This window comes from Pempheris klunzingeri, chromosome 20 (genome assembly GCF_042242105.1).
Source record: "Pempheris klunzingeri isolate RE-2024b chromosome 20, fPemKlu1.hap1, whole genome shotgun sequence".
NCBI classification, from domain to species: Eukaryota; Metazoa; Chordata; class Actinopteri; order Acropomatiformes; family Pempheridae; genus Pempheris; species Pempheris klunzingeri.
Genome location: NC_092031.1, coordinates 11,876,391 through 11,890,130, shown reverse-complemented (window position 1 = coordinate 11,890,130; position 13,740 = coordinate 11,876,391). Strand labels below are relative to the sequence as shown.

General features: G+C 42.4%; 2 protein-coding genes across 3 annotated transcripts; both read left to right on the top strand.

Moving 5' to 3' along the window:
* On the top strand, positions 1-4,192 carry LOC139220074 (pneumococcal serine-rich repeat protein-like). Of its 2 annotated transcripts, none has more exons than XM_070852136.1 (8): positions 1-1,295; positions 1,472-1,517; positions 1,704-1,865; positions 1,968-2,057; positions 2,238-2,363; positions 2,459-2,554; positions 2,932-3,003; positions 3,578-4,192. In XM_070852136.1, the coding sequence occupies exons 1-8, from the start codon at positions 348-350 to the stop codon at positions 3,613-3,615; spliced, it is 1,578 nt and encodes a 525-aa protein (XP_070708237.1). In that variant the 5' UTR covers positions 1-347; the 3' UTR covers positions 3,616-4,192. The 2 variants fall into 2 exon arrangements, with proteins under 2 accessions (XP_070708237.1, XP_070708236.1); XM_070852135.1 differs by having other exon boundaries at positions 2,459-2,581.
* A 1,058-nt stretch (positions 4,193-5,250) lies between these two features.
* Positions 5,251-13,737, top strand: eif3c (eukaryotic translation initiation factor 3, subunit C). Its single transcript, XM_070851413.1, has 23 exons — positions 5,251-5,376; positions 6,228-6,345; positions 6,432-6,497; positions 6,594-6,783; positions 6,907-7,032; positions 7,157-7,208; positions 7,582-7,706; positions 7,851-7,981; positions 8,065-8,218; positions 8,386-8,489; positions 8,794-8,935; positions 9,173-9,298; positions 9,565-9,658; positions 9,819-10,006; positions 10,259-10,483; positions 10,569-10,760; positions 11,223-11,394; positions 11,488-11,647; positions 11,859-11,924; positions 12,175-12,262; positions 12,382-12,547; positions 12,772-12,813; positions 13,330-13,737. The coding sequence occupies exons 2-23, from the start codon at positions 6,248-6,250 to the stop codon at positions 13,407-13,409; spliced, it is 2,787 nt and encodes a 928-aa protein (XP_070707514.1). The 5' UTR covers positions 5,251-5,376; positions 6,228-6,247; the 3' UTR covers positions 13,410-13,737.
* The last annotated feature ends 3 nt before the right edge of the window (positions 13,738-13,740 follow it).

Sequence of the window (13,740 nt, the reverse complement as noted above, 5' to 3'; positions counted from 1 at the left end):
CTAATACGCAGTGTAACACTAGCTCAAAGAATGTCACTCTAGAGATTCATAGCGATCCCGTGGAGGCTTCTAATACTGTGAAAGCTAATGATGAAGAGCTACCTACCAGAAATGACGCTGAGTTGACCAGCAAGGTGCCGCAACCAAGCCCAAAAACCACTGGGTCTGTGAACGGCACATTTAACATTGTCGAGCACACTAATCTGAGTGCCTCTGCCAATTTAAACACTATTGCTCAAACATCCTCCCTTCAGAATCAAACACTGGATCTTCCTCCATTTAATGTAAACAGTCCAAAAGTGGAGAGTGACGCTAAAGGTCGGGCTGCTTCAGTCTGTAAGAACACCATGGAAATGTCCCCTGTTATTAATCAGAATTGCTCTGCAGGAATGGCAAGTGGTTCTTGCGATGTACAGAACACCACATTTGATAAGCATCCTCTTCGAAAATCCAGTGGCAATTCTATTTTAGGGGAAACTGGTACTAAAAGCTTTTCTCTCCAGAACAATACTTTTGATTCTAAACCTCAGTCTAAACAGAATGGCACAATAACTTTGTCAGAAACAAGCTCAAGTGACAGTCACCAGAACACTGTGGACAAGCCCTCTCCCACTGAAGTCTTCAATTCAACAAGTGGCCCTAAAGACAACAATTCTGAAATCCACCGACATGAACTGTCCAGACATGATGAGACAGCAGCCAGTACAAACTCTAATGCCAAGATGGCTGATACCCCTGGGAGCACATTTGAAGCTAATCCAGCTGTGGAGGTAGCTCCTGGAGCTGCTCCACATGAAACAAAGGATCATTCACAGTCAGGTCTGCCTCTGAGAGATGGTCTTTCCGACACTTTAGACCATCAAAGCTTGGATACGGAGAACAACAACGCAAGCGCATTCAATTTGGATGATACCCTAGATTTGAGGGCAGACTCTTTGATTACTTCTACACCAATGACCAACTGCAAAATGTTCAACTACAACATTGAACGAGAAGAAGGCAAAATCTTAGCGGCGCAGAAAAAACTGTATGGGGAAGGTCCCCCAAAGCCGGATGCTCAGGCGGCATCAGACGTTCCACCAAACATCGTCTGTGACCGAAAAACATTCTTGACGCAACCTGCTGCTAAATCCCTTTTGCCTTCTACGAAAGTGCCATCCCAGTTTTTGAAGTACAAGCCAGCCTCCACACTTCCAGGACGGTTTGATCCGTTGACATCCGGCCTGCCCATGACGAGACAAAGAACGCAAGCTGAAGCTTTGAGAAATACTGCTGCCTCTGATTCACCCCAAGTGGTAGGATTTGAATGTTGTGTGTCTTTATAACCCTCTAAGTGTACAAAATGTTGTTGGCATGTTCTGTTCAGTGCCTTTGTCAGTTTCATCTGTTAAATCCACTTTTTTGAGTGCGACCAGGCCACAAGCATTGACTACATGTATTGATGACAGTCTTCTGTTCTTGTGTATTTAAGACCACAGGAATATCAAGCTCCTACAACTTGCGTACCAAAACAACAGGTAGGCTGTGTGTATTCTGTTGAATTGGTTTGGTAGATTGTAGTTTCATTCTGCATTAATATTCAGAGTAAAGAATTGTAAGCACTCTAAGCATTAAAATTTGTGTCATGTATAGTTTTTAATTTGTAAGGTTTTAGTTTACCTTAATTTTTACAGATTATTCTTTTTTTGTCTGTCATCCCTCAGGGCTGGCATTAGGATTCAAGCAGCCCAATTCTGGCTTGCGGAAACCGCAGTTGAGTGGCATACCATCAGGTATCCAGAGAGCTGCATCAGGGCTCAGGGTGCCATCAGCAAGAAGCAACGCACCAGCCACTTCAAGCACTGACAAACTCTCTGGACCTACAGGTACTCATATATTGGCCACACAGCCAGCAGGACAAGGTCTGCACAGAGAGGGCACATGCATGGTCATTAATTTCAATGTAATTGTTTTTTTTTTCCCAACAGCTACCAACCCTGCGGCGAAGCTCTCACAAGCAAAGAAGCACCCCTTAGCCAGAGGTGAAGCTTTACCAGTAGCAAAGAGGAAGAAAATAGGTAAATGCTAAGTTATTGCAAAGAAATGTGATCATGGCGCTATTTTAGTATTATTTTAATATTTTAAGACTTGCCTGGTTGATATTTCCACTATCCAACTGTAACTGTGAATGTGTTCTTTTCTGAGCTCACTGAACAGGCATAACTTTATTGCCTCACACTTCTATCTCCTCCTTTCAGATGCTCCCTTACCATCCGCTAGTGCTGAAGCCTCAACATCTACCAGTGATTGTGCAAACAGGGCCAAAAACCTGAAACAGCCGACTCCCAGTCAGAGAGCTTTGCCAGCTAAAACCCAAAGAGATGGTGGGTTGGGATTGTGTCGTACTGTTCTATTGCGTAGAACAATTAAGCCAGATAGTGATGTAATTTCTCACCAGCTTGTTATCACACACTTTCAGATGCTGCAGTGCCAGCCAGTACTGCTGAAACCTCAACATCTTGTGATGCAGCTAGCAGAGCCAGAGCCCTGAAACAGCCTGCAAACAGCCATCGAGGTCTGCTAGCTAAACCTCAAGGCCACGGTAAATCAGCAAGGATTTACTGGATTATAGGACTAATTTTAATCAAACCTCTGATCTGAACACCAGTAACCTTTAGTATATTCTCTAAAAAGACTGTTTTGCTGATTAAAAGTAACCAAAATTGACTGTAGAGACCCCAGTTTGCATGGTTAATCTCAAACTGGTACCTCTGGATGATGACTACTGCACCACCTTAACCACATAACACTGGCAGGAGGAAGTGGGAGCAATATAGGGAAGTTATGAATTAGTTGGTCGCCTTCGCTTATCTGATATACAGAAAATAAAGGTGAAGGACTATTTCCCAGAAGCCTTTTCCTAATAATGCAATGATTCAATCTGTATTGCAGGTTGTCCCAAATGTGTCGTGCTTGAGCAGCAACTCAAAATGAAATCAGAAGAAATAAGAAGACTGAGAGAAGGTAGGAGTCGTTCTTGTGGTTTATCTCAATTAATTTGTTGCAAATGTTTTGGGTTGCTGTGCCATCTGCTGTGTCTTCATCATTCCTTTAGTGTGTGGATCTGCTGAGTAACATTTTGTTGGTGTGTGTGTCAGTATTACAGATTTTCTGTATTTAGGTTGCCGTGGCTACACGATGCATACAGTTTTATGCTATAGTAACTGCACAGCTTTGTTTGGTGGCGTTACTAACAAATGGCTCAACAAGTTTGTCTTCTCTCAGCTGAGAGATCATAGAGAACGTCATCAGGAAAAGAATTAGTGAAAGGACGGCGCTTTTTAGAACCAAATTAACCCCTAAGTCTGAACCTCCTCTTGAGCAGGTTAGGCGTGCTGTATAAGTTACCATGGCGATCTAGTCAGGTTAGAGGAGAGCCATATTTATTGAAAGCTCACGTTCGCCATCTCTCGCTGACCCCCTACTCTACCCACCCTCTGGTCTTATAATCCTGCCAAGATCCCAATGTTAATTTATTTTCTTACATGTTAAGAATTATGTGTTTGTGTTATTAACGGAATGTTGTTGTTTTTTTCAGAGCTGCTGAAATACAGTAAACAAGAGGAAGAATGCTGACATTGATTTCATTGTATTCCCAGAATATACCCATAAACTTACAGTTACAATTTCACACTGTACATATTTTATGTTCAATAAATGCATTTTAATAATAAATATGCTAACATATACAACTGCTGTACTCATTTAAGAATTGTTTAATATGATGTGCTGTGTAATGAAGCTTTTCTGTGCACTGGCTTTGGTTGTATTATTGAAATCTGGTCTGGTGTTGTATGCTCACAGGAAAACTCCACAAGACTGCAATATAACGTAATTTTTGTTAACTCCCTAAAATGATTACCAATTACAAGTTTAATTACATGTATACCTTTAAATACTCTCAATTGGTTGTCATCTAACCTACGATATAGAATGGTTTTTACTAAATGGTTTTTAGCTTTAAAATAAAGCTTTGTCCTAAGGCTGAAACTGCTTTTTCCACTGCCAGTTTAAATATTAATATATATTAATGGACACTGATGAAATGGGGGTAAAGTATGGGTGTCAATGTTGTATCCTCTGATATTGTTTCACATCTTTATGAGAAAAAATCAAATATTTTTGTCACCAAATAAATCCTAACACTAGCATTTTACTTAGAGAAGTGTGGCATGAGGAGTATACATGTATCTGAGATATTTTAAATAAATATGCTGTGAATTAACCCTATCTGAAGAGTTTCTATCTTATTAATATCTTATGTCTTCAAGGTCCCATATTATGCCCATTTAAAAGTTCATACTTGGGTTTGGTGGTCCTACTACAGCAGGTTTACATGGTTTGATGTTCAACATTATTTTTCGTGGCTGCAGCAGCTGTTTTCAGCCTCTGTCCAAACGGAGCGTTTAGAGGAACAGAACAATCTCACCTTTGACATCTTCATGTTAGAAGAAGCTGGTGTTGGGGAGGAAAAAACAATGGCAGGGAACAAGGTGGATTCAGGAGGTCTTCAATGGGCGGAGACAGTCGCCCTGCTGAAGCATGGATGTATAAAGACAACTGGATACAGCGTTGGAGACTCCATTCCTATGAAAGTTTCTCAGTGGCAGGTGAAGTCAAAAAGTTTGACTTCCCAGTTATAAAAGTACCCGCATATTCCACGTTGTTAGGCCCACTGAGCATGTGCACTGGAAATAAAACAATTTAACCATGCAGCTCTTCTAGACTTCCCATGTGGGGGTTGTGACTCAAAAAAAAGTATCCGCTGATTTACAAGCGTCTCTTTCATAATGTAAGTCTATGGAAAAAAGTACCTTATTTCCTGGTGGCTTGTGCTGAAGGGCTGGAGGAGGTCACATGATCACCAAATCCCCTCATGACATCATAAGGGGAGCCAAATCTAAACAGAGCGTTTTTTACAAAGACTGACTGAAAGATGGAGCAGGAGAAACAGGGAGAGGACGGTCTTTTCTCATACTTTGGTCTCTAGTCACACCGGAGATGCAGATTTATGCTGAAAAGACATCATATGGGCCCTTTAATGTGTCTGTGTTGTAGCAGATGAATGGTTTCATGTCAGGGGAAGTTGTATTTTCACCCGCTGGGTGGCGACATAACCCAAGGGGGGTGGACTCTGTCACCATTGTGAGTGTGTTTGTAGATCTGCTGTGGTCCATCCCTGTGTTTGGTCGATCTACAGCTCACTTCCTTTCCTGACGCCAGTGCCCGGCAAGGCTGTCGCACGCCTTTAATTGTGGCCGCTACACAGCAAAACTGGATTTTATAACGCTTCAAAATAGAAAGACACACCGCAACATAACTTTCACAAGGACGTAGGTGAGTCTGTCGCAATGTTTGATCAAACTATGTATGATTATTGTTAGCTTTAGCGGCGTGTACTTACCGGCTACACATGCGGGGAGGCCCGGTGCTCCCTACCGGTTGGTGCTAACGTTAGCTTAGCAACATTCTGCGCCACGTTAGTGCTCATGTTGTATTATCCGATATAAATCAGCGTTAGCCCGCGAACTACCAGGCTACAGTACTTGCTTACATTGTGGGGACTCTGTAAAAGCATAATGAGTAAGACTTGTCGGTGGAGCTACAGTTTTGGGTTCAGTTTTATTGGCTGCCGTTAGTCAATCTGTCAAAGCTAGGAAGCGTTAGCTAAGTTGAGGTTGTAGCTTAGCACGTACAGACGCAGGTTGCTAATGCTGCCATTGACTTTTGTGTGCCATCGGTCACCGAAATCATGCAAAACACTTCTCTAAATAAACCTGTATGCAATAAGATGTCTGTCAAAGACTTCAAATTGTGCACAACCGACGCATACTCAAGCACCAGTTTATCTACCAGTTGTTGCATAGAGACAGTGAAGCTAATGCTAAATAGACATGAAATAGCTTGAAATAACGTCGTAAATTTCGTTTATGCCCCGATAGATGTATTAGACCACTAATAAACTGTATTTTGATGTATTGCATACGGTCTTACTCCACTACCCATTTAAGAGATGTTGATTTAAAGTTTTGTATTGGCTGTGTCACAGTATTATGGAGCAGGAGTGACTTAATGCTAAATAAACAAAGAGAAAATCCACCTGTTCAACAGGAAGCTCCTATTAATTGAATCTATCCTGTATGGTACAGATGCTGTAGTTTCCTCACACATGTATTCTTCTTTTGCAGATTGACAGCTTCCTTCAACAATGTCTCGTTTCTTTGCCACCGGGTCTGACAGCGAGTCAGAGGAGTCCTCATCCGCAGATGAGATCACCCCTAAAGCGCCCGGGACAACTTTCAAGCAGTGAGTGCAGCTTACAATAAGTCCCATCATCATGATTAAAATTCTACTTTTTATAGTTATCTCACACATCCATATTGTTTTCACAGGTCCTTGCTGCTCAGTGATGATGAGGAGGACACTAAGAGAGTGGTGCGCAGTGCTAAAGATAAAAGGTTGGTTTGGCCTCTTTGTCACCCAGTTTAGGTTAAAAAAAAACTGTAAAGATTGCCACGATTTTTGTTTTAAATGCATTAATTCTTAAATGTTAGGTTTGAGGAGTTGACCAACCTCATCAAGACTATCCGCAATGCTATGAAGATTCGTGACATGGCCAAATGTCTGGAGGAGTTTGAGCTGTTATGTCGAGCGTTCCTCAAAAGCAAGAATATAGTGGATAAAGAAGGTGTTCCCCCTTTCTATATCCGTCTTCTGGCCGACCTGGAGGACTACCTGAACCAGGTCAGTAGACCAACTATGTAAAAATGAAGTATATTGTCTTTGATTAAAGCAGTCTGGTGAGTTAAATGTCCCACTCGTCACTTTTCCAGTGCAATAGAAGGAATTACCATATTTTCTTTGCAGCTTTGGGAGGACAAAGAGGGAAAGAAGAAGATGAACAAAAACAATGCCAAAGCCCTCAGTACACTGCGCCAGAAGATCCGCAAGTACAACAGAGATTACGAAACTGAAATAGCTGCATACAAGGAGGTATGTTTGGAAACTTCCTTCAGTGGCCCTGTGCTTCAAAAATAAAAAAAATGTACTGATTAAGAGATTTTGATTTCTAGACTGAATATTAAACCAAAATCTCTATGTCTTCTGTCTCTATTAGAACCCACAGGAGTCTGCAGATGAAGAGGAGGAGAAGGAGCAAGGGGACTCTGGTAAGCTTGCTGTTTACACATGTTTTTAATGTTAAATCACAAGAACTCTGCAACTGACGATTTTCACTATCGATTAATCTCCTGAGACCACATTTTTCCAGAGCTCAAGGTGAAATTTGTCGTTTTGTTCTATCATCAGTCCAAAACCCAAAGACACTCAATTTACACTGATATAAATCAGACAAAAGCAGCAAATCCTCACATTTATTGGATTTTCAAAAAATAGTTGCAGATTAATTTTCTGTCAATCAGCTTGTTCTTTCATAAAACTGTCCCTGTCCCAAAAACCTAGGGGAAACACTGAATAATAATGGTTGTATTGAATAAGTGCTAGCATCATCTCTAAAATTCAGCCAAATGTTTATTCCACAAGGTTCGTCTTCTGAGAGCGATGGAGAGGAAGGTGAAGACGGAGTATCAGCCAAGTCCTTCTTAAAGAAAAAGCCAGAGGCTTCCGCAGATGCCAGCAAGTTCCTCAAGTCTGCCAAGGGATCTGGGGTAAGAGACCGGCAATGTTTTATAAGAATGTACCACACAGAGAGAATGACGAGAAACCTGGTTCAAAAGACAAAACTATACTCATGACTTGCTGTGTGAAGGGATACCTGAGCTAACGTACTGGAGTGCTTCTCCCTCTGACAGGATGAGTCCTCCTCTAGTGATGATGATGACGATGATGAAGATTGGGGCTCAGACACTGTTGACAGTGGCAGTGAGAGTTCGGACGAAGGAGAAGGAACGACCGCTTCCCTGGCCGTGGTCTTCCTCAAGAAGTAAGTGCGAAAGTCAAGCGGCAGTTGCTCTCCCTCCTCCAGTATTGTGTATTTACCACCACACACTCTGTGTCTGTCTTCAGGACCCAAGAAAGTGAGAAGTCCAGCGAAAAGAAGCTCGGGAAGAAGAAGAAGCCCAAGAAGAAAGAGCGACTAGAGGAGGAAGCTGAGGAGGAGGGAGGAGAGGAGGTTGAGGGAGGCTGGGAGAAGGTGAAGGGAGGCGCCCCTATGGTCAAGGTAAAGCAGAGAAAACCTGTTTAGATTTACTGCCGTTATGTTTGCTGCTGCTGAAACACAACAGATGAGGCACATATTTGTCTTTGCCACACTGTCATCTATTTCAGCACGAGCCCAGAAATGTATGTCAGTATTTATGTTGCTATGTGGTATCTTCAATTTATCAGGAAAAGCCCAAGATGTTCGCCAAAGGCACAGAGATCAACATACCGGTGGTGGTGAAGAAGCTGAACGAGATCCTGCAAGCAAGAGGCAAAAAGGGCACTGACAGGTAACACTAAAGCCTCACTTAAAAGAAAATATGAGAATGCATATTATTCTTAGTAATAATCTTCAAATCAGTAGCGGATTAGCCATTTAAGATTATAGCCAATAAATAAGTTGTACCTCTTATTTACCCTCAAATGTATGTAATTTACGCTATTAAGTGTTTTTAGAAATGACGTCAAAAGGGTTTGCACTTGTAACACTCATAGTAATGTTACAGTGTAGGAGATATTACATAAAATATGATAAATATTATCATTGCAGCAGTCTCTCTGATCTAATCCCTCTCTTTTCTCTCCCTCTGACAGAGCTGCCCAGATTGAACTGCTCCACGCTCTGGCCGCCATTGCTGCGGAGAATGACTTGGGCCAGGGTATCATGGTCAAGATTAAGTTCAACATCATTGCCTCCCTGTACGACTACAACCCCAACTTGGCGGCCTTCATGAAGGTGGGATTCAGTGTCTTTCTAAATGTTTTAATATCTGTTAAATTCAGGGATTGTACCTGGAAAAGTTTTAAAAATTAATTTTAAGTGTTTGAACACAAGAAAATAAGGGCAGTTTGCATATTTATTGATATAATGCTTATAATGCTTGAATGCAGCAAAATATATTCAGTGTTTTTAAAAAAAATATTTTGGATTGAAAAACTCTCATTGAATCATTCTGACTTTGTTTCCCTTTAGCCCGAAATGTGGAAGAAGTGCCTGGACTGTATAGACGAGCTGCTGGACATCCTCTTTGAACACAACAACATCTTCATCGGGGAGAACATTGCAGAGGACAGCGAGAATCTGGCCCCCACAGACCAGGTATCCCATCATCTTTTTCCTGTTTTTGTTTTACATTTTGTGGTATTTTTGGGTGGCAGCTCGTCCTGGTGAATGGGAAGAGTTCTGCAAAATGGAATCCCTCTACCATTGATTGTATTTGTATCACTTGTGCCGTATGTTATGGGGCATGTTTTGTATGTTTTAGCTTACCTTTTACATAGTTAGTGGTTGTGTCTTATTAGTCCAGATAGAGGATGGCATTGTAGTAAAAATGAATTTTAATTTTGTGTGTTTGTGTGTGTCAGACATTCAGAGTGCGTGGATGCATCTTAACGCTGGTAGAGAGGATGGATGAAGAGTTCACCAAGATCATGCAGAACACTGATCCCCACTCACAAGGTGAGCCATGCAGGAATGATTTTCATTGTATTGAGTATTTTAATTTTAGATGTGAAAGTACCAAAAGAATGATGCTGCAAAAATCCCTAAAATGTATGAATCTTGATTTTCAAGCGCCCTCTCCCGTAGCTCATTGGTTCCTTCTCCACTCTTCCTCCAGAATATGTTGACAATCTGAAGGATGAAGGACGAGTTTGTGGCATCATCGACCGGCTGCTAAACTACATGGAGAACAAGGGCAGCACAGAGGAGATCTGCCGCATCTACCTGCGCCGAATCATGCACACCTACTACAAGTTTGACTACAAGGCCCACCGGCGCAGCCTGGGCCTCCAGGGAGAGTCCAAGGTGAGAGAAGCACAAGAGTGGTGCTGCTTATATGAGAAGGAAACACTTGACAATATAAGCAAGGAAGAAAACTGAGTTCCTTTTCCTGAGACAGCAGATTTTCAGTGTCAACGGCAAGTAGTAGGATATAGGATGGAAGTGTATTTAGATATGAGCGTGTCTATGTATAAATGAGCAGCCGTCTCTGTGACCTTATTAGTAAGTGTTACATGCTGAGGCGTCTCTCTCTCTCTGTCTCCATCTGCGGTTTAGTCCGAGCAGGACCAGGAGGAGAGCGAGGGGGAGGACAGTGCTGTCATCATGGATCGCCTCTGCAAGTTCATTTACGCAAAGGATCGCACCGACCGTATCCGTACCTGCGCTATCCTTTGCCACATCTACCACCATGCTCTGCACTCACGCTGGTACCAGGCCCGCGACCTGATGCTGATGAGCCACCTGCAGGACAACATCCAGCACGCTGACCCGCCCGTACAGGTAGGCAGGCAGACTTAAAGCTACACAGAGAAAAAGGTGAACCCTAACTGAATACTAAATGTCTATTTTTTTTTCTCTTGTCTAGATCCTGTACAACAGAACCATGGTCCAACTTGGTATTTGCGCATTCAGGCAGGGCATGATTAAAGATGCCCACAACGCCCTGTTAGACATCCAGTCTTCTGGCCGTGCTAAAGAGCTCCTGGGTCAGGGTTTGCTCATGAGGAACATGCAGGAGAGGAACGCCGAGCAGGAGAAGATTGAAAAGAGAAGACAAGTAAGTCCTACATAAGCATTAAAATCATGACCCAGATCATGGTAGTTTTTCTTGTTGTTGCTAGAGATCGATTTACAACTACAAGACAGACTTACATGAAAGTTTGCACAGACATGTGGTTTCAGGATGAATTGTTATAACTTTGATGATCTCTTGTCATCATCAGGTCAAAATTTTAATGTTTCCAATTTTTTGTTTATGACCACATACCTGCAAAACTGATGACACTCCCATCAGACTCAACTGTACTTTGTGTTTTGTGCTAATTACCAAATATTAGCATGCTAACAGGCATAGCTATGCTTTTAAACATGGTAAACAGGGCTGCTTCACATCAGCATGCTAACAGGGTTCAAGTTACAAACCTTGCAACATTGAACATTTCAGTAAATCTGCCACAGAGAACAGACTGGATTTGTTGCACAGAACCTCAGCATAACGTTGCTTTGGCTTCCCTCACAGGTGCCATTCCACATGCACATCAACCTAGAGCTGCTGGAGTGTGTATATCTGGTGTCAGCCATGTTGCTGGAAATCCCCTACATGGCTGCCCATGAGTTTGATGCCCGCCGCAGGATGATCAGCAAGCAGTTCCACCACCAGCTCAGGGTGGGAGAGAGACAGCCCCTGCTGGGTACGCAACATGTCACCTAACACCTCTTCACACCAGGATGTTTAATCCATAAACGGCAGAGAGGATAACTGTAGCTCTGTGTTTGTCCCCCAGGACCCCCAGAGAGCATGAGGGAGCACGTGGTGGCAGCTAGCAAAGCCATGAAGATGGGAGACTGGCGCACCTGCCACTCATTCATCATCAATGAGAAGATGAACAGTAAAGTCTGGGACCTGTTTCCTGAGACACAGCGAGTGCGCGAGATGCTTGTCAGGTGAGCGGACACCGTTATCAGCCATCAGATAAACATTTTGAAGTATCCATTCTCATCATGTATTGTTATTTTTTTATTGATTTGAGGAGTCATGACAATGAGAATTCAGATGATTATTTCACATCATGTCATGATGATTTGACCTGGCAATTTAATTATTTACAAATAATTAGATTTTTACGGATTTTCTGATTGCGTTTCCTTTTTATAGGAAGATCCAAGAGGAGTCACTGAGGACTTACCTGTTCACATACAGCAGTGTATACGACTCCATCAGGTAAGCACAAGATGCAAAATTTTTACAGTGCTGGTCTCAGTCACCACCAAAGCACGGGTCTGTGTAGACTCTGTGTTGTCTATGTAGTTTGAATCCACTTAGACCAGAAAGGGCTCTAACGTCAGGTGTTGCTCTGCCTACTTGTGTTGTGCAAATCACAAAACATCTAACGAAGCTTGATCCAAACGTTTTTCTCAATATGAGAATTTTAATGGAAAAAATGTTTTTTTTGTGTGCGTCTGTCTTCCAGCATGGAGACACTGTCTGAGATGTTTGAATTGGAGATACCCACAGTTCACAGCATCATCAGCAAGATGATCATCAATGAGGAGCTGATGGTGAGTCCAATGGCTTCTCTGTTCTGTTGGAGTCAATTTTAATCATGTAGACACGATAGAAAATGTCTGATTATTGCTTTTTTTTTTATTAAAAATGTTTACTGTCTTCTTCCCAACAGGCATCACTCGACCAGCCCACACAGACCGTGGTGATGCACCGCACAGAGCCCACCTCCCTGCAGAACATGGCCCTGCAGCTGGCTGAGAAACTGGGCAGCTTGGTGGAGAATAACGAGCGCGTCTTTGACCTCAAACAGGGCGTCTATGGAGGCTACTTCAACAGAGGTGAGTTCAGACCACATGCTTCGCTGTATGACGTATACGCCATTTATGCAGGGCAATTGTTTACACCCACCAGTTTGTCAATGGCCATAAGTCACATTGAAGTAAATTTGCAAGGCTATGAATTTATCTGTAAAACATCCTACATCTCTAATGCTGCTTTGCTATTAAAGGTTGAATGGTGTCTTCTTAGAAACAATGACAACTGGTTGTTCTTTGCTTTGCAGATCAGAAAGGTGGTTACCAGCAGAAGCAATCCTACCAGAGAGGTATGTTGAGCCACGCTGAAGTTGAACTTTGGATACCCAAAGAAAACTCTGGCTACATGTTGACCTTCCCACGCAGGCCTGCCCCTGATCTTCTGCAGAGGCCGTTTGCTGTTTATTCTTTGCTGCTTTTAACTGCTGCTGACTGAAGGATTTTTAGCATTTAATCAGTAACTAACTTGTAATGTATTAGAGTCTTTACAGTTGTTCTTAACAACCACAGTGGAAGGAGTGAAAAGCCAGCCATCACGGAGACGTGATCATTTTTTAATATGAGGATAAAGGCTCACATTATCGTTCTTATGAAAAGTATGACAGAACTCAATCTGTCAATGTCTGTGTATCTGGCTAATCACTGTAGAAGTGGGTGTGAATGTCTGTTCAGGAGAAACCTACTGGCAGATTTAGGAGCTTTAGAAATTGTGTGTAAACCATCAAAAGACAGTCAGGTAAAATGATTTGCCTTTTCATATCTAATTAAATGCTGCCATTTGGATAATCCTGTTTTCATGTTCACAGATCAGAAAGGCGGCTACCAGCAAAAACAGGGCGGCTACCAGCGAGGCGGCTACAGAAATCAAAACCAAGGGAACTACTAATCTTGGAACGTGTGGATTTCAGTCTTCATTCCATAACACCACCAACGTGGGTTTCTCCGCTCGGCACTTGGCTGTGTGAAGTTTTCCTTCTGTTTGACTCAAAACTGCTTTCAGTTATCACAGTACAAGCCCTTCTCACTGCAACTGCATAGCGTGGTGTTTCAGTAGAGCCAACTTCTTTGGATCAGCGTGAAGACTTTTAAGGTTATTGCTAATAGAGAATTGTATAATAAAGGCATTGCAGTGTGGTTGGCTTGTGGCTGTACAGCCAGGCGACAGACACGTCAAGTATTGTTGACATACTTAGCAAATAAACAATGATAAACAATGC